At 37.3% G+C, this 25,518-nt stretch overlaps 1 protein-coding gene across 2 annotated transcripts; it reads left to right on the forward strand.

Annotated features, from left to right (window-relative positions):
• The first annotated feature begins 8,353 nt into the window (after nucleotides 1–8,353).
• LOC145048674 (cyclase-like protein 2) lies at nucleotides 8,354–15,690 on the forward strand. 2 transcript variants are annotated; one of them, XM_078997251.1, is made up of 6 exons: nucleotides 8,354–8,872; nucleotides 10,050–10,094; nucleotides 10,222–10,294; nucleotides 14,999–15,096; nucleotides 15,224–15,294; nucleotides 15,413–15,690. In XM_078997251.1, exons 1-6 carry the CDS (start codon nucleotides 8,452–8,454, stop codon nucleotides 15,536–15,538), a joined length of 834 nt encoding a protein of 277 aa, XP_078853377.1. In that variant the 5' UTR covers nucleotides 8,354–8,451; the 3' UTR covers nucleotides 15,539–15,690. The 2 variants fall into 2 exon arrangements, with proteins under 2 accessions (XP_078853377.1, XP_078853378.1); XM_078997252.1 differs by lacking the exon at nucleotides 8,354–8,872 and adding an exon at nucleotides 9,458–9,918.
• Nucleotides 15,691–25,518: the final 9,828 nt, after the last annotated feature.

The raw sequence follows: 25,518 nt of genomic DNA on the forward strand, positions 1-25,518 counted from the left end.
GAGTCCATGGATAGACTCGGCGAGTCAGGTCGCGACTATGGTCGCGTATCAAGTGGCCTACTCGGCGAGTCCAAATATGGACTCGGCGAGTAGGTGCTGTGTGGAGAAAACCCTAATTTTTGGGGTTGAGCCCTATATAAAGAGCATTATACCCCTCCACAGCCTCCCTTATTCCCCCCCCCCCCCCTTGAGTTCAAGAAACCCTAAATTCGTGGAGAGCTCATTTGTGGAGCAAATTAGAGCTTGGAAAGGTGTTGGTTGAAGAAATCTTGAAGGAGAAGTGGCTTGGATCAAAGGGCTTTGCTTGGATTCGAGTTTGGCTGCTATTGAGGCATCTTTTGGAAGTAATACCTTCGTCCTTAGGCTGTGCATTCCTAGTTTCATCATTTTGGGGTTTGTGGGGAGTATGTCTTGGAATGTTTTGGAGTTTGGAGGATAGATCTGAGGTTGCTACCTCAGATCTGGAATATTGAAGGCCTAGAGTGCATTAAAGTTCCTGTGTTTGAGTGCTTAGTGAAGCCACCATGTCCCAAACCTTGGTTCTAAGGTGAATAAGGCTTAGATCTCTTTAGATTCACGTAAAGTTTGCCACTTTACGTGATGGATGGATTGTAGGAGGTTGGATCTACGTTTTGGATAAATTGCATGGCCTGAGATGCTTCTATATGGATTCAGACCGGTGGTACTCGTCGAGTCACATGGGGCGACTCGACGAGTTGCTTGAAGATGGCCTGGAACTCGATGAGTTGGAAGAACAACTCAGCGAGTAGGTTGAAGATAGCCTTGGACTCGACGAGTCCATTTGGACTCGGCGAGTCTTGTCGAGGAAGTCCCAATATTTCTGGTTGAGTCGATGAATCGGTGAGTCAAGGGATGACTCGGTGAGTTGGGTGCGAGTGGACTCAGAGTTGTTGGACTCGAAGAGTCTTGGGGTGACTCTGCGAGTTGGGTCGCTGAGTGAAGGAAGTTCTGAGCATGTGAACTCGGCGAGTCATTAGGTTGACTCGGCGAGTAGGGTCAGTTAGGGGTTGACTTTGACTTATCCAAGGTTGACCAGTTGTCTTCCAGGGGTATTTTGGTAATTAAGGGTATTTATTGAGTTGTATGTTTTGATGTTCAGTGGAGGAGTTCGTGTCAGAGTTCGGAGCAGCGGGATCTTATCCTTTCAGCCGACAGTTTCGAGGTGAGTTATCCTGACTATATCAACAGGGTCTAAGGCACCAAGGCCAACCCTTTATTGGATTGAGATTCGGATATGGTTATTATGTTGTTGTTTGATGTGTCTATACCCTGGTAGCTAGGATGGTACATGCTAGGAGACCTTGTTAAGGTCAGTTTCCCGATATAGAGAGTGATGCTATGCTAGTGACCGGTTAGGTCGGTAACCCGGTTAGGGTAATGATATGCTATGTGATCTGCTTGCTCGGTTTGTTGATTATGACTGTTATATGAATGTATGTTTTGTGCACATGGTTGTTTGGACTGGAGATGGGTTGAGGCGGGTCCTGCTTTGTGTTGTAGGCCAAGATACCTAGGGCGGACCGGTTGTTCTGAAGGCCCAGCGAGCGGTCCGGATGGGCTGTAGGCCCCACGAGGGTGGACCAGACGTGCCGAGGCTCGGAGAGTGGACCAGGCCGACTGAAGGCCCGATGCGGGCGGACCAGTCACACTGTAGACTCAGAGAGTGGACCAGGTGGGTTGAAGGCCCGATGCGGGCGGACCAACCCCACTGTAGACTCGAAGGACATGACTAGACCTGGAGGATGGATCCGGTGGACTGAAGGCCTGATACGGCGGACCAGTCACACGGTAGACCCGATATGCATGGCTGTTCTATGTTCTGTTATGTTATGTATGTTTTATATGTTTTGGACCGGAAGGTCGCAGCCTGGAAGGGCGTATGCGTGGTTGGTATTTTGGGGGTATCTCACTAAGCTTTCGGGCTTACAGTTGTGGTTTAATGTTTTTCAGGTTCTTCAGGAGATCGTGGCAAGGCGAAGGCGTGATCGTACCGCTCCTCATGATTTTGTAGCAATGTGATTCTGGGAATACTCTAATGATTTGTATTGAAAACCTTTTTGTAAACATTTTAATGAAAAATCGGGTTGATTTGAAAATTTTAAATTGGTTGTATTTTTCGGATGTTACAAACAACGTAATTGCCACCAAGTTTCTATCGATTGGGTTAGAAAGACCATCACAAAAAATAACCTTCACTCCAACCATCATAAAAACAAAACCCAACTTCTGAAATCCTAAATCAAAAACACGACCCTGAATTTCAACCGGAGGAGGCTTAGAAAAAGGGTGAACACCGGGATGGCTGCAAACACTGGTTGCAATATCCAACTGGAATGCCTTCCGAGCTACCCTGCCAAAATACGACCATCAATTTCACCTAATGCTCGATAATACAAAATATTTTCAAAAATAAAACTCATCATCGCCTCAATATCGATAAGGAACCATCAAAATCGGAACCCATCAAAGGAAGAAAGTGATGGGTTAAAGAGAAAATGATGAATAACAGAAGCAATGAAAAAATTAAGGAGCGCCTGGTGGTGCTTCATAAAGACAGCGGTGATGGTGGTGTTGAATCGCTTCCAGAGAGAAACACTCACACACAGAGGGTTGAAGAAGGATCGAGATGAAGGCGGTGTGTTTGTGGTACTGTATGGTAACAAAAACGGTGAAGAAGAACAGTAATCCGAATATGATTGGGCAAGAAAGCGGTGAAGCAAGGTAAAACAACACGTGGCCACTAAAAATATAGATATTGACATAAAAAGACCCACTGCAAAGACAAACCAAAAAAATAGACGTAAGTGAATACACTCACATAAATAGAGGACCACTTTTACCAAAACCTTTAGGAATATTACTGTTCCTAAGGATTGTTCTTCTTTACTCACTCTCTCTCTCTCTCTCTCTCTCTATATATATATATATATATATATATATATATATATATATATATATATATATATATATATATATATATATATATATATATATATATATATACATACATACATAAAATAACAAGATTAAAATATAAAAGAAAAGAAAAGAAAAACAAAAAAAGGGAAAGAAACAAAAAAACAAAAAACAAAAAGGAAAGAAAAAATGATGCCAAATCAAAAGTAAATGATTAGGGGGGTAAAATTGGTTAAGAGGGGTACTTAGACTACCCCCATCGATGCAAAGTGACGAACAGATCGGCACTTTTTAATTAAAAAAAATGAAAATTAAATGTCTATGTCCAGCCTAGGCTACATGGACAATCCAATTTCACCAAAAGTTCACCAAACTTTCTTGCCACGTGTTTAACAATCAAAGGCTAATTGTATATTTTTTTAGATTTTTAGATAAGAGTTATTATCCTTGAAAATCCAACATTATCTTAATAAAATAATTTAAAAAATACTAAAAATCATGATTTTTTTTCTCTATAAATATAGTATAATATTGATATAGTTAATATCTCATCTTAACTCTTCATTTATAAACCTTTTTATTTCTTTGATACCATGGATCCAAATTTCGTTTAAAATCTTGACGATTCTCAAGATTATCATTACTTTCAAGGTTATGAAAGCTCTCAATTTTTCACAAATCTCAATCAAGTCCCTATCACTGAAAATATTCAAACCTCACAAAATACCGGAAAAACCCAAGAGGCGATAAATGGGATGCTGATGAAGATATCGCTTTAATGTCAGCATATTACATCGTTAGTGAAGATAAGCGTCGTGAAAAAAAACCAAAAGAAAACGTCAACATGGGCACAAGTGAAGGAGCTATATGATGCAAATCAAGTAGAAAACCTAGGAAAGCTAGGTAATAGGAACATAGCTCAAATGAAAGGTCGTTATAAACGACTTAACGAAAGTGTTGGAAAATAGGTTGGTGTTTACCAAGAAGAATATAGAAAAAGAAGAAGTGGAATGAATATGAAAGATGTTGAGAATGAAGCTCATAAGTTATGTGAGACAAGTGGAAGCAAGTTTAATGACATGATTGTTTTTAATGAGGTTATGTGTAAGGATCAAAAATGGGATCTATAGCTAGATCATGATGCAACATGATCATGTCCTAAATATGAAGTGGATGATGAAGAAAGTGGTGGTAGCACTAAAAGATCAAGGTCTACTGAAGAAGAAGACTATTGTGTTCAATCCAACACAGAAGGGGAAAATATTGGAGGTTCAACAATTAAACGTCCAACAAGTAGAGATGTGGCTAAAAGAAAAAAAAAGGTAAGTCTTCTAATGAAGTTGTTGCAGAACTTAGTGCAATGAGGCTTAGTACAGATAGTGAAGTAGAAGTAATGAAAAAAAGACTCGACTTGGATCACAAAGGGAGCAAAAAACGGATGAAAAGGAGCTAATAAAGATGCAGAGTTTGCATTTGAACACACTCCTACAAAAGGAGCAATTGTCGCCTGAAGAAGAAAACATGAAACAATTTCTAATGTCTAAGTTTTATGGAAACTAATTACAGTTTAGTAGGGATGAGCATCGGAACCGGGTACCTGCTTTCGGAACCGGAACCGCCTTGGAACTGCCGGTTCCGAAACTGGAACCGCCTTAAGCGGTTCCGGTTCCGGTTCCTAAAGTTACGGAACCGCCTTAAGTGGTTCCGGTTCCGGTTCTCATTTTTTAGGAACCGCTACCCGCTGGGTATCCGCCGGAACCGGTATATATATATATATATATATATATATATATATATATATATATATATATATATATATATATATATATATATATATATATATATATATTAGTATCTAGTATGAATATATGCGTGCGCTATTTTGACCGATTTAGAAAATATTGGTCCGATTTTGTCTGTTTTTGTTCCGAATTTATTCGATTCCGACCGAAATAAATTATAGTTTTATTGAAATTTTTTAATAAAGTTGATGTAACCGGGTTACCCGCTCCCGGAACCGGAACCGCCGGTTCCAGGACTGGTTCCAAAAATTGAAGAACTGCCTAGACCGGTTCCGGTTCCGGTTCTAACTTTCTAGGAACCGCCGGTTCCGGTTCCGGTTCCGGTTCTCGCCAAATGAGGCGGGTACCCGCCTACGCTCATCCCTACAGTTTAGTGTATATTTTATTTTCAGTATGCTTTTAATGTATTTGTAAGATATTTTAGTATGTATTTGTATCTCATGCTTTTAATGTATTTGTAAGATATTTTATTATGTATTTGTATCTCATGCTTTTAATGTATTTGTAGTATATATTATATGCTTTTATTGAATATAGCCAATGACCGATATTTTCAACAAAGACGTGATGCCACAGGCAGATAAGGTGTTTCACCATTACAAAAATGTACTAGAGCTATGCGGGTGTTGGCGTATGAGACATCAGCAGATGCACATGATGAATATTTGAGAATGAGTAAGACTGTAACAAGAGATGCTCTTGTAAAATTGTGGAAGGTGTTATTTCATTCTTTCGTGAAGAGTATCTTAGACACCCCAATCAAGATGATTTGCCACAACTGCTCTATGTTGGAGAAGAACGTGGATTTCCAGGTATTGTAGGCAGTATTGACTGCATGCACTAGGAATGGGAAAATTGTCCCACGGTTGGGCTGGACAATATGTAGGTAGAAGCGGTAAGACAATAATTTTGGAAGCTATTGCATCATATGACTTATGGATATGGCATGCATTCTTCGGAACACCGGTTTCATGCAACGACATTAACATCCTCCAAAGATCTCCTCTTTTTGATAATGTCTTGGTAGGTCGAGCACCATAGGTGAGTTACACTATGAATGATTGACAAAATCATATGACTTATTATCTCACCGATGACATATATCCTTCATGGGCTGCCTTGTCAAGTCAATAAGTTCTCCATAACTTCGAAAACACAAGTTGTTCGCTGAACATCAAGAGACTGCTAGAAAAGATGTTGAACGAGCATTTGGAGTTTTACAAGCTCGTTTTGCATTTCTTCATCACCCTTGTCTTGTGTGGGACAAAGATATGATGGGTAAAATTATGATTGCATGTATCATCATTCATAATATGATAGTTGAGGATGAACGACACACATAACTTCATTATTATGATCCATCCGAATTTATAACAATAGAAGACGAACAATCATTTGAATCTCTACTCAAGGAATTGCAAATCTATCTAGTTATATGACCAATAGGGCACAAGTTCTCAATAGAGATGCTCATAACGCTCTAAAAGATGATTTGATTGAGCATATATGGAAAAAATTCAACACTGAAGAATAATTAAGTAGTTTGCATCTTCCATATTTGTAACTTATTTTATCTATTTTATTAAGCATGTTTCATGAATGTAAAATAATTTTTTATCTAGTTTATATATATATATATATATATATATATATATATATATATATATATATATATATATATATATATTTGTAGTTTCATGCTTAAAATAAATAATTTGTTTGTTTCAAAATAAAATATTTAATTTTAATAGTTCTAGTAGTTTTTAGTAAAATAAAGACAAAATTGCAAAAATGGTCCTTGTGGTATGCAAAATTTTGGGGTTTAGTCCAAACAGTGATTTTTTTGGTTTCGTAGTCTTTTTGGAGTGGTTTGTATGTGAAAATGGCCCATCCAAAAATTGAAATGACTATAATACCCTTGGGGTATTTATTTTTCATTTTTTTTAATTTAATATTTATTTATTTATTTTAACAATTAAAAAATAATATTTATTTATTTATTTTAACAATTAAAAAATATTTATTTATTTATTTCTCAACTGATTCATCTATAAAGAAATCAAGCTTTTTTTGTACTTGAATAACAGGAATCGACATTGAAACCACTGTTATCAAGGTTTGAAATCGATGCACCCTTGAAGAACAATCGTACAAACACACATCTGCTTCAATTACAAAATTTCACCCTTGAAGAACAATCGGACAAACACATATCTGCTTCAATTACAAAATTTCACTCAGATACAACCAATGAAAATAAGAAGAAATAGATAAAGAACAAGAAAGGTTAATTCTCCAAAATCTAAATATGGAAAAAACAACAATTAACGATGGTCAAAATTAGCCCGCAAAAATTAATTGGGATATGAACCCTAGATTTCAAGAAATTAACCATTTGAAACCAAATACAAACATCAGAATTCTAACTTAGATCACCGAGACACACAAATTACTAAGTAAACAGTCTTACACTCTTCAAAATCATACAAGGCGGAAAGAAACTTGAGGCCTGAAGTTGTTGCCGATGAAGAAGGAAAGACGATCAATAAACATCCTTGTGAAATTGATTTTGGCTCAGTATCCAAGAACAAAATGAGAATTCGACAATGTTGGATCAATAATCAAGCGCCATGCTTGGTGTGTCGGTGAAACAACCAAGTCGCAAGAAAATCATTGTGGTAGATAATCGAAGTTAGGGCTCCAATGTCGATTATCTAAATCAGTAGGGCGTCCTCCATACCCCTGTTCTTGTTCTTTTTCCGAATGAACCAATAACTCACACACTTGTTTCATTTTCAGCAACAATGGAGGGTAACATTGGACGGCTTCTCGATGGATGCTTTCTTGATGGGAGGGAAGAAAGGTGAAGATCGAAGAAGAAAGGAGGTCGTTGCTAAGGCGACTTGTCGAAGTAGGGGTGTTTAGCTAGGATTAACAGACGAAGGTGAGGCTGGTAAAGGAGGAAACGGTTGTGTTGAGCTCTCATGGAGATTTTAGGATTACGTTTCTTATGATTCAAATTATGAGGAAACGAACAAACAAACCCAGAGAAATGAGAGAGAGAGAGAGAGAGAGAGAGAGAGAGAGAGAGAGAGAGAAAGAAAGAAAGAGAGAGAGGTGGGCCATTTTTTATTTTTTTAATTGTTAAAATAAATAAATAAATATTAAATTTTAAGAATAATGAAAGAAAAATGAAAAATAAATACTCGAAGGATAATATAGTCATTTTAATTTTCGGACGGACCATTTTCACAAACAAACCACTCCAAAAGGACTACGAAACCAAAAAAGTCACTGTTTGGATTAAAACCCTAAAATTTTGTATACCACAGGGATTATTTTTGCAATTTTGTCTAAAATAAAAATAAAAATAAATTATATTTTTTAAGGAAAAGTGAGTTTGGGTTGGTAGTGTAAAAAATTAGATTGGATTAGGTTGTATAGGTAGAAAAAGAAAAAAAAAAATTTTTATTGAAAAATTAGATTTAATTGGGTTGGATAGTCTTATAACACAATCCACTCTTAAAATAAATAAATAAATAATATGGGGTAGGCTTATGTAATGGAAAGGTACATGGATTTATATTTATTTATATTATACTTGAAGGGTTTCTATGCAATTGTTTAATAGTAGGCACGGATGTGGCGTTGATGACCCCCTCTCTCTCTCACACACACACTTCGCCATTGTTGCTGCTTGAGCTTTGATCCGATGGTTCTACCGAATGCGGCAGCCACAATACTTCTCACGGCACTCATTACACTCTCTCCTTTCGCCTTCTCTTCTCTCGTCGACGATGCATACCCATCCCCATATACCGCTGCGATGACATCCTGCGACCTCGACGAGGGCGGCAGACTCTCCCCTATCCGCAGAGAAGTCTACGATGAGGGTCGTATCATCGACATAAGTCACCGATACCACCCTGACATGCCTTCATGGGGATCGGACGACGGCCTTGGAGAGTTCCTCCGGCTTCCCGCAAGTATGAAGAACGGCTCACTCGCCAACAATTCCGAGATGAAAATCCCCACACATACTGGGACCCACGTGGATGCCCCAGGACACGTTTATGATCACTATTTTGATGCCGGTTTCGATGTTGACACGCTTGACCTTCACGTTCTCAATGGTGAGTTTCACTGAGCAAAGATTTTTTAATTGAGTGTAAGCTGTTTGATTTAATGCCTTAATGAAACTTTGAGCTTTGTTAAAAAATAAAAATACTATCTTCTTAAAAGGGCAACAGAAAGAATTTCCATGACAAAATCTGTTTCATTTCTACATTCAAAAGAGTAATAATTCTGACGGAAGAAGTGAAAGTATTGTTGTTTTGCGATAAATAAAGTAAGGGATTTATTTGGTAGGCTTTCAACATCCAAAAAAAACAACAATAACTTCAATTAAAAAGAATTTCCTCGTTGATTTTCTTGAACTTCTTTCATCTGCATAAATTTCTTGACTTTGAAAAAAGATTTCATTCGATCTCAAAAGTGCAACTCTCCATTGTATTTTCCCTTTCCTTTTTCCAAACAGAGTGAGCTTGTAGCTTTCTCTCCATGTGTCTTTCCTCAAAATAGTGTCACCTAACAAGAATAGTTTAATCATCATTTATCAAAATAGCATACAACGTGTCATCAATTTAGCAACATGTCACGTATTTTCTTGGACTTTTGTGACTTTTGTGAGGGGACAACTTTAATGTGCTCATAAAAGATCGAAGCATGAAAATGAAAGGTGATGCTTTTCCACCACAACCACCCATCTAACTTCTTCCAAAAGATCATTCGAAGAGATTATCAAGAAAGATGAACCCTAAATTGATATTTATCTTGCTTATTATACCTTATGTGTCATCTTTCCCACAAGAAAACGCATACCCATCTCCATATAGTGAAGAAGAGTTGATTCCTCCAAGAAGGGAAGTATATGGAAGTGGGAGAATTTACGATATTACCCATAGGGTTACATCTGGAACACTCTCGGGGGTATCTGATGAAGGAATTGGGGAGTATCTTACACTCTTTCAAAGCATGAAAAATGGATCAGATTATAATTTCTCCATCATAAAGTTACCTGCTCATTCTGGAACTCATGTAGATGCACCTGGACATTTTTATGAAAATTATTATCAAGCAGGGTTTGATATCGATAGTCTTGACTTAGAAGTACTCAATGGTATTAGAGACATATTTACCTACTTACCCTTGGCCTTTTTACTTTCAGCTTTATTGTTTGTATCTGGTTTTTCTCACAACTCTATTTATTCTTCATTGTGGGCTGATGTTCCATTTCTTTTTTCTTCATAGGTCCAGCATTATTAGTTGATGTTCCAAGGGACAAGAACATAACAGGTAACATTCCATTATGTTTCGTTACCTTTAATCTGAAATTGCTTCTATATGTAAATTTGCTTCAAGTAAAATATGTTTTCTAATCTCCATAGGAGTTGTTATGATGACTTGTTAACTTATATTTCAGCTGAAGTTATGGAGGCCTTGAAGATTCCCAAAGGAGTAATGCGTGTGCTTTTTAGAACATTAAACACTGATAGGTAACTTCTTTTCACTCTTTTAGTTTTAACAAGAATCAATAATCACATGGTGCTTGTTATACTTTCTAAAATTTCCTGTTATTTTGATCTAATAACATTGTAATTTTAACCCCTAAATGAATGAGAGTAAATTACTAATATAGTTGCTCATTATTTTTTCAATAGGCCTATAAGCCTATAATTCATTAGGTCTACCAGTAATTCAGTTTCTAGTTTCTCATAGACCGTGTGTAACGCACCCAGTTCATAAACTTGAACACGAACAGTAATTATAAAATACCATATTCTATATTAAAAAAAAAAATCAGAATTGGAACAGTAACATTATAGGTAAAAAACTAAAGTGGATCCAATTTGTTTAAAAAAAGAAAGTGTACACTTCAATCTACCTGTTGTCTTTTTTCCTTTCCTATTCTCCAAGTCTTCTTCATCTAAATTCTCCTAAGCCATTTCTTTTGGTCACAAACTTCAACCTTTCTGTGTATGTGTTTTTGGGATTCGTGTCTCACTTTTTGTGTGGGCTGTTTTTTTTTATCTGAATGTGAAACGATATTGGAGTCGAATGAAAACCAGTTTGTCGGTTCTTTTGCAATTTAACGACATTATGAATGTAAGAATATGTACTCCAATTTCTTTCTGAAGAGCTAGTAATCTGGTGTTTTGGTTTCATATGTTGACCACCAATTTGTTCCATTGATTGTCATGGCATACGCTTGTGTTTCCACAATGGAATAAATCCCTTTTCATATGGGGTGTTACGAATTGGTCTTGTAACAGTTATTCCTATTCTGTATTTTTCAGCAATTCTACGAAAGACTTCCATAACACCAAACACAACTTCTTTGTTTAGATTTGATGCTTTTCTTGGAATACTACCAGGTGCTAATATTTCAAGATATAGTGTATCATAAAAGCTTGGGGTTAATGTAAACCCTAAACAATGAAGTGGGATTGTCATTTTGTCCCTCCTAGCTATAATTATATCTCAACTTGTGAGCAATGGCCCTTAATTTCACCCAATATGTTATCCATTTTTTTTATAGATCTTACCTTTTTTAAGACCTTTACCATCACAAAACATTATTAGTAGAAAAATAGGTTTGGTAATTGCCAAAACATTTTCAACATCTTCCCAAAATTCATCATCTTTAATTGTATCAACAACTTGTAACCTAATAGTTCTCGTGTTTCTGTCCTCATTTTTAACACATTCCCTACGAGAACAAAAGAAAATAGTTGTGGCAAAAGCTTCCTTACGATCCATATTTTTTTTAACAAAATATAATGTGATGCAAACCGGGTTTTTCGCCACCTTCAATCCACTCTAATTTTGGATTTTGTCGAAAGATTATATGGCGTAAGTGAGGTTAAGAAAGTAGTTAACATTTACCTTATCTCTCTTATACGTGTTGCTAACCAGTAAAATTCATTTGCCAAGTCTATGAAATTCAAATTTAAAGTGTGAACGCAACAAGGATACCACAAGATATGTTTGTATACCTTCTCGATCTCTCGTCCGACTACTTTGCAACCATTGTCCGTTACCACTTGAAACATGTTACCTGGTCTGACGGTCTTGATAACTTCAAGTAGAAATTTAGAAATCTCTACTGTTTTTACGACTCCCGAAAGATCATCCGAATACATAAACCTCACACCACGAGAGAATTCACAACTATAACATTGATAAGCTGCATGCATATGCTTAACATTAGACCACCTATCAAAGATGATTGAAACTCCTTGAGTGTACCAAGTATCTTTAACCAGAGTTGGATCCTTCTTAACATTCTTAACACGTTCATCAATCAACACTGTTCTAACTTTTTCACTTAATGGAGGTTTGTATCCATCCGGTGCTTTTTTATGGTGTTAGCCATTTCAAGAAATTGTGGGTTGCGTAACACATTGAAAGGAATCCCGTTTGCGCACAATCGTCTAATGATCTTCATGTCCACCGCACTTTTGTCCAATATCTCAAAAGATTCTTCAATACGTTTCTTTGAGGATGCATTTTTGGAAAGTAGAGAATTCTTTAAAGACTTAGAAACACCCACTATTTTTTGCTTCTTTTACCTTATTCAAAAGGCTTTCATATTTCTCTCGATCTCTACGCAAAGCTAGACTATTTAATTATTGTTCCTAATTGATATGTAATGCGCCTCTAGTTCGATAATTAAATAGTTCCCAATCGTGATTTTGACTTTAGTTTCTCAAATTGGTACATTGATTTCAGAATGATGTTAAATCATGACTCTTAGATATACACTTTACTGTACCGATCCTTAGAAAGACAATTCTTTTTGAACTTCGGATTCATTGTACGAACTTAACAATTTGATGGTTCAGTTTCTCATTTTGACTCCTATGTATACATCTATATAATACTCAATTTGTTATCATCTTCTACTATTTTCCTTCCCTCCGTCCAAAAGAACATGAGATGGAAGGATTTAGTGATTTGTTGATGAGGACCAAAGTAGATCAACTACAAGTGAAACACAAGGAAGGGTCTATTGATGAGAAGGATCAAAGCAAAGTAATGTTAGAAAAAGCAACTTTTGTTGGTTTCGGTAGTAGTAAAAATCTAGGAGGTGCAAAGCAATGGATTTTCAATCACTATAAAGATAAGTACACTGGTTCTTATACCATAATTTATGTCAATTTTTTTGGGCATCCAGTCGGGAAAAAAAACTACTAAAGATTAAAAGATTCCAGCTTTTGTTGAGATCGAGAGAAGTCTGAAAGCCTTTTGAATAAGGTAAAAGAAACGGAAAATATAAGAATTTCAAAGTCTTTAAAGAGTTTGGTACTTCCCAAAAAGCATCCTCAAAGAAAAGAATCTCTTGGAATATTGGAAATAAATGCGATGGATATGGAGATCATTCAAGGATTATGTGCAAACAGGATTCCTTTCAATGTTCTACGCAACCCACAATTTCTTGAAATGGTTAACGTCATCAAGAAAACACTGGATTGATACATACCTTCATCGAGTGAAAAAGGTAGAATGGTGTTGCTTGATAAGTGTGTTAAGGGATGTTGGGAACGGTCTAACTTCAGTCAAAGAAACTTGGTACGCACAAGGAGTCTCAATTGTCTCTGATTCGTGGTCTAATGTTAAGCATATGCCGATATCAATGTTATTACCTTGAATTCTCATCGTGTTAGGTTTATGTATTTGGATGATTTTTCGTGATCTGAAAAAACAGAAGTAGAGATTTCTAAATTTCTACATAGAGATATAAAGATCGTTAGACCAAGTAACATGGATGAGAGTTCAAGAAGGTGTATAACATTTATTTGGTCCCCTTGTTGTGCTTACACTTTAAATTTGATTTTTCAAAGCAAATTAATTTAGTAATACGTATAATAGATGTAAGGTAGTTGTTAACTATTATCTTAACCACACTTATGTGTTATCAATCTTTCGAAAAAAAAAAAAATTAGAGTTGTTGAAAATGTGGAAAACCCGATTTGCATCACATTATATTTTGTTAAAAAAATTATGAATTGTAGGGGGACTCTTGCCACAACTATTGTTCGTAGTTCTTGGAGGGAATATGTTAAAAATGAAGACGAAAACCCAAGATTTAGTGGGTCAAAAGTTGTGGATACAATTAAGGATTATGTATTTTGGGAAGATGTTGAAAATGTTTTGGCAATTATTAAACCTATTTTTCTATTAATCAAGTTTTGTGATGGTAAAGGTCCTAAAAAAGGTGAAATTTATGAAAAAATGGATAACATGTTTGGTGAAATTAAGGACATTATAAAAAAATACATATTACAACTATTACCCGCAAGTTGAGATAATAGTTATAGCTAGGTGATAGAAAATGACAATCCAACTTCATTATCTTCGTTTGCATTAACCCTAAGATTTTATGATAAACTATATCTTGAAAAATTAGCAATTGATAAGAGGAACAACTGTTATGAGGGCAATTTGTAACATCCATATGATGAAAAGGATCTATTCAATGGTGGCAACACAAACGGATGTCGTGACAATAGATGGAATAGATTTGTACTCAACTTATGGATCCGAAACATCAGAATTAGCCAAAGTAGCCAAGGTACATTCGCAACCGATTAGTAGCTCTTCGACGGAAAGAAATTGGAGTACATATTTTTACATTAACAATGTTGAGAGAAATCGGTTAAATGTCAAAAGAGCTGACAAATTGGTTTTCATTAGACTCCAATATCGTTTTTCACATTCATATAAAAACGGCTCACACAAAAAGTGGAACATGAATCCCGAAAGACCACGTATATAGGCTCAAGTTCGTAACTAGAAGAAATGGTTTGAAAGAATTTAGATGAAGAAGACCTGGAGAACGGGAAAGGAAAAAGACCGCGGTTAGATATGTCCACCCTAGCGAACTGCGTGCCCATGACAAACTATCCGACTATGGTTATGGCTTTGATAACATAAAAAAATAGTTCTAAAACGTCTTAATAATAGATATTGAACAACTATATATATAATACAAATCATATGAAAGAAATCATCTACATGGATTATCCTAAAAAAATGAATGCTATTATTTGGATCCTTCTTTTTAATCTTAAACAATATATTTGTGTCTGATTGGTAACAAGATGAAATATGAACAAGTAATAGCACTAATTGTGTAAGCTTACTTTAATTAATCCTTTGTTTCATAATGTTATTATTTTTTGGGTTATCCATTTCAGACGATTAATGTCCCAAACAAGATTTGACACAAGCTATGTGGGATTTATGAAGGATGGAGCCCAGTGGTTGAAAGACAACACTGACATCAAACTTGTTGGTAAAACACTCTCTTATCCAGTGTGGATTTTTACAAATATACCCCTGATTTGTGAGAACAAGTGTGTTTGTCATCTATTGCTTGCTAAAAAAAGTATTTTTTATTTTTATTTTTTTTTATTTTGTAGGTATTGATTACTTGTCGGTTGCTGCATATGATGATCTCATTCCTGCACATCTTGTTTTCTTAAAGAGCAGGGTAAAGACATATATTCTCCCTCTTGCAAAACATACTTCCAGAAGGTGTTTAATTATTTGTTAAATGTCTAAAATACCCTTTAACAAAATTGAACACTGCTGCTTTTTGTGGTTTTCAGGAAATCATTCTTGTTGAAGGTTTGAAACTTGAAGATGTGGAAGCGGGATTATATAATGTCCACTGCTTACCCTTAAGGTTACTAGGAGCAGAAGGATCTCCCATTAGATGCATCCTAATCAAGTGATACTAGTAATAGTAAAGCATGTTCATAAATAAACTATGTTTCTTTTCAACAACTTTCCTTTGTTTTTTGACTTTTCATTGTAAACTAGCAGTTAGTTCTTGCAAAAGTACAAAAACAGATACTGTGGTTTTATATAATAATCAGGTTTGGTAGATCATGATGCACACTTATTGCTTGCATATGTTTGTAGTTAAATATGATAGGTGCTGCAAAAAGACTTTATTAGAAACCAAAATCAAGCTATGTTTGTGCAAGATTAACAAACACTGTATTGTTGCTATAGAATTACAATCATTTAGAGTGAAAAAAGATCCTTGCAAACTAAGTTCACCAGGATTATCTTCACTATTATTCTATTAACCCTAGGATAACATTCATTTGAAAACCTATATAACTAATGTTATGCCTGTAATCTTTTGTGTGTGTGTGTGTGTGTTTTAACAGCAAGGCTTTATTAAAATAACAGCAAGAAGCTGAAATTACAAGCTACAATAGACTGGGTTATCAACCCATGACTCTCAAGATAAAGATCTCCCCCACCTAACTCTACTTTTAAGCCAAAAAAAACCCTAAAGCTTTGACATCAAAAGCAAGAAAAGAAGGGTTTTTCACTTTGCTATTAAAGATCAAACCGTTCCGGTACGTCCATATAACCCATAAGAAGGCCCTAAAGATCGCATCCATAATATCTTTCTTTCTACTATCTTTTTTATGGATTGAGTTTACTCCAATGAGGTTGTCCAAAGAGTCACTGTCATTGAGAGCATCCTTCCACCACACATGTAGAAGTGCTCCCAACTCCTTAGTGGTTGAACAATATTTAAATATATGATCTTCATTATCCTCAAAAACGTTACACATCGGGCATAACGTAATTGGAATACCCCCCCCCCCCCCCCCCCCCCCCCCCCGAGCAAGGTTAGCTCTCGTCGGTAGTCTACCAAGTCTAGCACGCCATATGAAAATGTTGATTTTCCCTGGAACAATGTTAGTCTAAATTGTAGGCGTATTGGTAGACTCCAAGAAGCTTTTGTCAATTTCTTTCCTAAGGGAAAATACAGTGAAATCGCCACTAGCATCAAGACTCAAACATCACTTATTACCATTGGAATTACCCCCATAATCATTACTTCTATAGAAAAGTGTATTAAGATCAATATTAAAAGGCTCGAGATCCTTACACACGTTGTTTATTCTGCCCCAAACGGTATTCCTTTTACCCATTGGTATAGTCACTCCTAGCCCCCCATGATCCCCATAAATGCAAGTAATAACCTTTTTTCAAATTCCTTTTGTATCATCTTTATAGCGCCACCACCACTTCATGATAAGAGCAAGGTTACACGCTCGTAAGCATCCAATCTCTAAGACCCCTAAAGCTTTGGAGTTCATGGTTTTCTACCACATAGTCAAGGTGGTCTTCCTTTGATCCGAGGAAGTACCCTAAAGGAACCTGTTACGGATATTTTCAAGCTTTGAAATTACCTTTTTAGGGACTTTAAAAGGCAAAAAGAGAAATGTTCCAAGGCTACCAAGAACATACCTTATCAAGGTTAATCTCCCTCCTATGGAAAGAGTTCTCACTTTCCACATCGAATTTTTTTTGGAACTTGTCAATAAGAGGAACCCACGTTGATACATTAGAAGACTTCCCACCAAGATAATATAACGGAAGTTCGCCCTCATGACACTTCAACGATCGAGCCATAGAAGATACATCTTGTGTATTGAATGTCAAACTAAGGTACTTTCTTTTGTCTATTTTTTGTGATTTGATGTGTAACATCCCAAAAATACGAGCCAAAAATTTCATTTTTTATTTAAGTGATTTGCAAAATGTTTGTAACAAAATATCATTCAACCATATCATATAATAAAACGTGACTCGTGTCTGTAAGCCAAAACGTAAAACATAATAGTGTCAAAGTACAAATCCCAGAATGTCTCATAGTGCGGAAAAACAAAGAGCGTGTGTGTGATGCGCCGCTATCGCACAAGCTCCTTCCCCTTGACAGAAGAGGTACCTGAAACAACAACTGAAAATCGTAAGCACGAAGCTTAGTGAGTTCCCCCACTGTACCACATACCATATAACCACATAACATACATACTGCTAGGCAATTCTGGGGTGCCCGACCTACCCGTTACGGCCATTCTGGGGTGCCGACCTACCCTTGCGGTCATTTTGGGGTGCCGTCCTGCCCGTGTCAAGCCATTCTGGGTGCTGACTACCCATGTCAAACTGTTCTGAGGTGCTGACTAACCTTTGGTCCTAATGACCGAACCTCGGGGACTATTCCCCTCCTACTACCACTAACACATATAACAGATCATGCTACAGACATAGCTGGGGTGTCTGACCTACCCTTCGGTCTTAACGACCGAACTCTACTTCTATCACATATAACATATCATGCTGGCATATAACATATCAGGTAGTAGCAAACCTATATGATATCACAAAGACAATCATCTAACATACAACTCCTACTAGTGGGCCGGCATTGTGGTCGTAGACCCATCGCTACTGGAAGGTAACTCACCTCGAAAAGTAGCTGCTGAAAGTCTGCTTGCTAGATGTCTGACTGTTGAACCGGTAATCCTCCGGCTATAAATCATAAACATAGATTAGTCACTCAGAAATACCCTTAGGTCAAAAGACTGACCCACCCCTGGTCCAAGGTCAACTCCTTGGTCAAAGTCAACTTTTAGTTGACTGGACTCCGAGTCATGGCACAGACTCGCTGAGTCCCTTCCCTACTAACCCGGTCCTACTCGTCAAGTCCCACTTCCCACTCACTAAGTTACCCTTAACTCACGACTTGGGACGATTGGACCCACTCGCGATCCGACTCCCGGAGTTTGAGAACGACTCGCCGAGTCCCCACGAGCAGATCTCCTACTCGCTTCCAAATCCTCACCAGAGCATCCTTCATGAGGATTTGGGTTCCTGGGACTATTGCTACACGTTAAATTGCTAATTCCACGTGCAAATACGAAGGGTTGGACCTTCAACACTTAAAACCCTCTTATTCAGTAACAGTTCATATGACTTGCCGAGATTGAAGAAAAACTCGTCGAGTTCCAGGCAATCTTCATAGGACTCGCCGAGTTGTTCATCCAACTCGCCGAGTTTAAGACCAACTTCATAGAACTCGTCGAGTTCCACTTTGGGACTCGCCGAGTCCCTTCGACCCATTTCCCATACAGGCCAAATCTGAGACATGTAACGCTTCCAAACCATAGATCTATGTTCCTAGGGCATGCTTATCACGTAAAGTTGCAAACTTTACGTGCATACATGGCCCTATAAGCTCAAACAGGAAAATTCAAGGTCTTTAAGAGGTCATATACTCAATAGGGACCTCAATAACTCCAACCACATAGACTTTATACTTTAAAGATACCCATAAGGTCCAGATCTGAAGTCCTTTCGAATCATAGAGCACAAACACATGGAGTTTGGGGTTTTAGGGCTTGAAAACCACCAGTTAGGGACAAAAAGGAGATCTATCGAACTAATGATCAAGGTAGGAGCTTTTCAACCTGAATGGAAGCCTTTTGCATGGTAGATTTCGGATCTACTTCCCTTCCTTGCACTCTTCCACCTTCTTCTTCTTCTTCTTCTCTTAAGCTTCAACTACCTTCACAAGGACAAAATCACTCACAAGAACAATAAGGGGGGCTAGGGTTCGTCCTTCAGCTTCTTTGGGAGTGCTAGGGGTAAGGGAGGCCGAGTTAGAGTGTTTAAATAGGGTGCAAACACTCGGGTTAGGGTTTTTGCCCAGACAGGGTCTACTCACCGAGTCCGGGAACCGACTCTCGAGTCCAAAGCTTAGACCCCGTGCCTTATCCCGCTTCTACTCGGCGAGTTCGTCCTCCAACTCGCCGAGTCCAAGGAAAAAATGCATTATTTAAAGAATATTAATTACAAGAAATACATACCAGGAACCAGGTGCTACAAATCTCTCCCACTTATTTTAGACTTCGTCCTCGAAGTCTGCTGCTCGACCCTGAAACAACTCAAGGTAATGCTCCATCGTCTCTTCCACCGGCTCCCAAGTCCACTCCGATCCCTTCCGGTGCTTCCATTACACCTTCACGAGCTCCACCCTCTTGTTCCTCAACTCTTTCGAATTTCGGTCGAGGATTGCTACTGGCCTTTCAATGTGATTCAAGCTATTGTTGACCTGAATATCCTCCAAAGGCACTACGGCCGAGTCGTTCACCATACACTTCCGCACCTGAGACGTGGAAAGTGCGGTGGATCTGGCTGAGTTCGGCTGGCAGATCCAGCCTATACGCTACCTTGCCCACCCGGGCTACAACCCTGAATGGCCCGATGTACCTTGGGCCCAACTTGCCTCGCTTTCTAAATCGGATGACGCCTTTGTTGGATTAATGTCTAAGTCCATAACTATTTTGGTATGTACTTGACCCGATGGTGCATGGTCCTTTTGGGTTACCTTCACCAAAGCAACTTGATAGGATGAATATATTAAAGGAGAAATCATATTGTTTAATTAATATTAGTCAATAATTAATAAGAATTAAGTTTGTGGGTAAAAGACATTAATTAAACTTAAGGGACTGGAACTGTCAATTGTATGATAGTTGAATATTGGGCTAATAGACTCCATATTAGAGGGGTGGACGGATTCTATGGGGAAACCCATTAGAAATCGTCCTAGGCCTCTAAGGAGGGAGTCCATGGGTTGCTTAGGGCTTAAGCATCCAAATTAGGGTTTCCTTGTTAGATAACCCTAATAGCCTCACTATTTAAAGGACCCTTGAGACTCAAAAACGTGGTGAACTTGTTCCTTAGGGTTTCCACACGTTTTGGGCAGCCTCCCCTCTCCTTATTCTTCATCATCTTGCTTTTGGTGTTTGTGAACCATTAGAGGAGTGACATTTGTGACTCTAAGCTTTCTAAAGTCATTACAAGGAGGATTTGAGATTGTTATTGCTACATAACAATCAAGGTAAGATCTAAAACCCTTTCTTATGTTAATATGATTAATTGTATGCTAGATCTAGGGTTTAAAGTCTTGGATGTATTGCATGTACAATAGAGAAACCTAGATCCAAGCATTAGGGTTTGCATTAGCACATAGGATGTTCTTATGGCTAAAACCCATCAACCTTTCCATGGCGACGCCTTCAGAAGAACCATGTCCCCGACTTGGAATTCTAAGTCTGAACGGCGCTTGTCGGCATAACTTTTCTGCCGACTCTTTGCAGTCTGAAGCCTGCTCCGAACCTGCTGAATCCTCTCGGTCGTCTTGAGCACCACTTCGGTGCTCCCCATCACCCTCTGGCCAACTTCACCCCAACATATCGGGGTCCTACACCTCCGCCCGTACAACAACTCAAAGGGAGGACGGTCAATATTCGCGTGGTAGCTATTGTTGTACGAAAACTCAGCTAGAGGAACGTAGGTATCCCAACTATCACCAAAATCTAGCACGCATGCCCGCAACACCATTCATTACAAGGAGGATTTGAGATTGTTATTATGGTGTATTTTCAGTCTTGGTATTTAAGACCACACACCATTCATTATGAGATTTTTCTCAAATCAGAAAGGGTATTACGCCAATTTAAAACCACTTTTATATCTTTAAGTATGACAAATACTTGTTCATTTTTGGTCCGGGTATTTAGGACCACATGACTTTTATAAGGAAAATATTGGATTTTTCTTGGTAACATACATCTCTTTACAAAGTTCGATTTTCAAACTCTAACTATCAAAAGCTTATGAACTCACCAGCCTTTGTGTTGACACTTTTTTCAAAATTACTTGTATTCTCAGGAATTCAGTGAAACAGGAAATCAACAGCGTTTTGAGGATGGGACGATAAATCGTCAAACAGTTCACTTTGTCATCATAATGTAATTGATTTGAAATATGTAAACATGTACATTGGTGTAACTTTTTCAATTATATTTATGATGGTTGTATTTACTTTGAGCATTATTATACTCGTTGTTGTGATACTATATATAAAGTCCTCTACCCCCGGACGTTTCCGCCATCCTTGGTTTGGGGGTGTGACACCAACCGACTCTTACCAATCCCTAGCCCGGTCCCTCAAACACCCTGCTGCAAATCATACCTTTGACCCCTTGGGGCAGAAGCTGGTCAACTGCGCGGACTTAATGTCCGCAATCCATCGTCTGGTAGCAAGGGGTCCTTCGTGTTGGGTTTTGAGCATTCTAACGCTCCTAAGGTGTACATGCAACCCTAATAACCTTGGATCTATGTTTTCTCTAAAATACATGCAAATAATAATTTCCAAGGTTTCTTCCTAACTAGCATAGCATAAGGATTATGAATCATAAAAACTACTAGTAGAAAGACATACCTTTTGATAGTGATTGATTGATTAGAGTTTGAGAGCCTAACACCAATAATGTGAATGCCTCAAGTGGAATCACAAATCACCACAAACTTGGAAAAACCTTGAGAGAATAATATGCTATGTAGAAATCGGCCACCACAAAGTCTCACACAACTAGTTGCCATTTCTTGCAATATGTGCATCTTTATATAGTGTGGAGGATTAGGGTAAACCTTAATAACCCATGTCTTTTCCTTTCCAAAGATCCATGGGTTAAAAGCTCCATGGATCATCCATGGACCCCCATGCATGCTTAGCCCATTCCTAATGAGTTTAAGCCCACATTATATAAAATGCAATAGCCCATGTTTAATTAGTCTTCCTTTTAATCACTAAATTAATTCAAAATTAATTTAAGACTAAAACTAATTAAATAACATGACTTCATATTAATATATTATAACTTATAATATATTAATAAAGCATAAACATACTATTCTCATAAGATTATCAATATAAATTGTTCGGGTGAAGTGCAACCCAAATGCACCATGCCGGGTCGAGTCAAGTATATACCAAATAAGTTATGGACTTAGACACCTTATCCAACAGTCTCCCACTTGAATAAGTATAATAACTGTATTTCTGTATATTACTTCAGGAACCAACCAGCAATCGTAGCTCTCGAAAACTCTGTTGAACTATGAAGTGCCATTTTAGATAAGTGATCATATAATCCTCTGTTCTCATGATATCAGTCGGACAAATACATGGAACAACGTCGTACTTATTGTCTAGAAGTTTGTTTCCCAATTTCCGATTTGTTTGACAAAGAACTTAATTAAACACATCAACAAAGTTCTGACCGGGCCCGGTACATAGGTCAAAACAAAATCATCGAGGGGCCCAGATATCGCTTCTATTTCTAGAAGGAACAGATAAACTTCGACTCATATGCGTGTTCTACTACTTGTTGAATTGTACACAAAGACACGTTTTATAACATCAAGTTACTGATGCGTTTTTGTGCAATCAATGCACAACCAACTCATAGGCAACAACTCATATCTCTTGGTTTGAAGACTTATATGATATTACCATCTCACGGTCACTCGAGATAAATTCCATGAAGTGATACAAGTGAGCATGGGTTAATTCCAATACTCATAACTTATGAGCACTCATGAATGTTGTAGCAACCATTGCTATGTCTAAACACATTTAGCCATCTACAATCTCGATTCATGAAAGTCTTAATTCATACCTACTTCCAACATATGAACGACTGTGGAGTGTTTAAATAACTTAGCCATTCGGAAAGAATAACCTAGCTATTCTGGAAGTCAAAATATGCAAAGTGAAACACAATAATAATCGAATCCAATATGGTCTCAGAACCCTTTTGAATATAAATAGAACCACATTTTATTTATCACCATACATTATTCATTGTACAATGTTTCAAATAATCAACTTAATACTTGAATAAAAACAACAGTCATCCCATGCTCCTAGCATGTACACTTTTTTTTTCTAAACAATAGTTATGCCATACTCCAAGTATGCACACTATGTTTGTCTATGATCTTTACTTTTGTGAAATAGATCAATTGAACATGATTCCAATGATGCTCATTTCACAATCCAAATCCTTATTGTAAATGTAATAATTCCTAATTTCTACCATTTACCAAAAATCTGTTAGATTTTAAACTTTTATGCAATGTTCCTCTTGTAATGATCATGCTCCCACTAACATGATGATTATCAGCATAACACTTATGCTCCCACTAGCTCTGACATATTTCCAGAAATCTACTGGATTTCTGAAATTTAGATTCATACACCCTTTCTTAGATAGCTCACATATGTGTCTAAACAATTTTTAGAACTATGAAAAGGGATGTCGTACTCATAGTCTCAATTGCTTAGGCCTTTGCCATTTCTCACAAGTTGATGTTAGTGTGTCGGTTAACCACACACGCTCCACTAACGACTTTGAGAATGCAAATATTACAATTACTATCTACTTAAAATCTACTTAGTGAAAGCATTTCCTCACGATCATTTTCATGAATCAGAGAGAAACCTTATGCCACTTAGATTTTATGGTGTATGTGTTCCAATCCATGTGAATTTTTTAAAACCACAAATTCAAACTCATATGGATTGAACTTGTTCAATCTTAATTTCTTGCCACTTGGTAGCCCAAGGTGTTGGGTTTTGAGCAATCTAACACTTCCTAAGTGTGCATGCAACCCTAATAAACCTTGGATCTATGTTTGTCTAAATACATGCAAAATAATAATTTTCCAAGGTTCATAACCTATCTAACATGGCATGGGGTACTTTTAAACATAAAAGAGTTAGAAGAGATTACATACCTTTTTTATGAGTTTGATTCTTAAGGAATTTGAGGGCCAAGCACCAATAGTGTGAATGCCTCAAATGGAATCACAAAACACCACAAACGCTTGGAAAACTTTGAGAGAGTATATACACTTGTATGTTTCGGCCACACACAAGCTCACACACACTAGTTCACTAGTTACACTTAGGCACCATTTCATGCTCCATAAGCATGCTTATATAGTGTGCATGGTTAGGGTGAAACCCTAATAACCCATGACCTTTACTTTTCCAAGGATCCATGGGTTAAAAGCTCCATGGATCATCCATGGACTTCCATATTAGCTTAGCCCATTAACAAATGAGTATCAGCCCACACTATATAAAATATAATAGCCCACAATTAATTAGTCTTCCTTTTAATCTCTAAATTAATTCATAATTAATTTAAGACTAAGACTAATTAAATAACATGACTTCATATTAATATATTATAACTTATAATATATTAATAATCGTATGTGTATAACTCTCATAAAATTATCCATAAATAGTTTGGATGAGATGCAACCCAAATGGACCATGTCGGGTCGGGTCAAGTATATACCAAATAAGTTATGGACTTAGACACCTTATCCAGCAGACTCCCACTTGGATAAGTCTAATAACTATATTTGCGTATGTTACTTCAGGAACCAACCAACAATCATAGCTCTCGAAAACTCCGTTGAACTATGAAGACTCTGTTGAACTATGAAGCGCCATTTTAGATAAGTGATCATATAATCCTCTGTTCTCATGATATCAGTTGGACAAATACATGGAACAACGTCGTACTTATTGTCCAGCAGTTTGTTTCCCGATTTTCGATTTGTTTGACAAAGAACTTAATCGAACACATCAATTTAGTTCTGACCGGCCGGTACATAGGTCACAACAAAGTCATCGAGGGGCCCAGATATCTCTTCTATTTCTAGAAGGAACAGATAAACTTCGACTCATATGCTTGTTCTACTACTTGTTGAATTGTACAGAAAGGCACGTTTTATAACATCAAGTTACTGATGCGTTTACGTACAATCAATGCACAATCAACTCATAGGTAACAACTCATATCTCTAGGTTTGAAGATTTATATGATATTACCGTCTCACGATCACTCGAGATAAATTCCATGAAGTGATACAAGTGAGCGTGGGTTTATTCCAATACTCATAACTTATGAGCACTCATGAATGTTGTAGCAACCATTGCTATGACTAAACCCATTTAGCCATTTACAAACCC

Source organism: Lactuca saligna, chromosome 5, assembly GCF_052625555.1.
Source record: "Lactuca saligna cultivar CGN05327 chromosome 5, ASM5262555v1, whole genome shotgun sequence".
Lineage (NCBI taxonomy): Eukaryota > Viridiplantae > Streptophyta > Magnoliopsida > Asterales > Asteraceae > Lactuca > Lactuca saligna.

Excerpts from the sequence above, each read along its gene's own strand:
- LOC145048674 (XM_078997251.1), top strand. The coding sequence starts at position 8,452 with ATGGTTCTACCGAATGCGGCAGCCACAATACTTCTCACGGCACTCATT. Across the intron at positions 8,873-10,049 it reads TGACCTTCACGTTCTCAATG|GTCCAGCATTATTAGTTGAT; the intron begins GTGAGTTTCACT and ends TTTTCTTCATAG. Across the intron at positions 10,295-14,998 it reads AGAACATTAAACACTGATAG|ACGATTAATGTCCCAAACAA; the intron begins GTAACTTCTTTT and ends TATCCATTTCAG.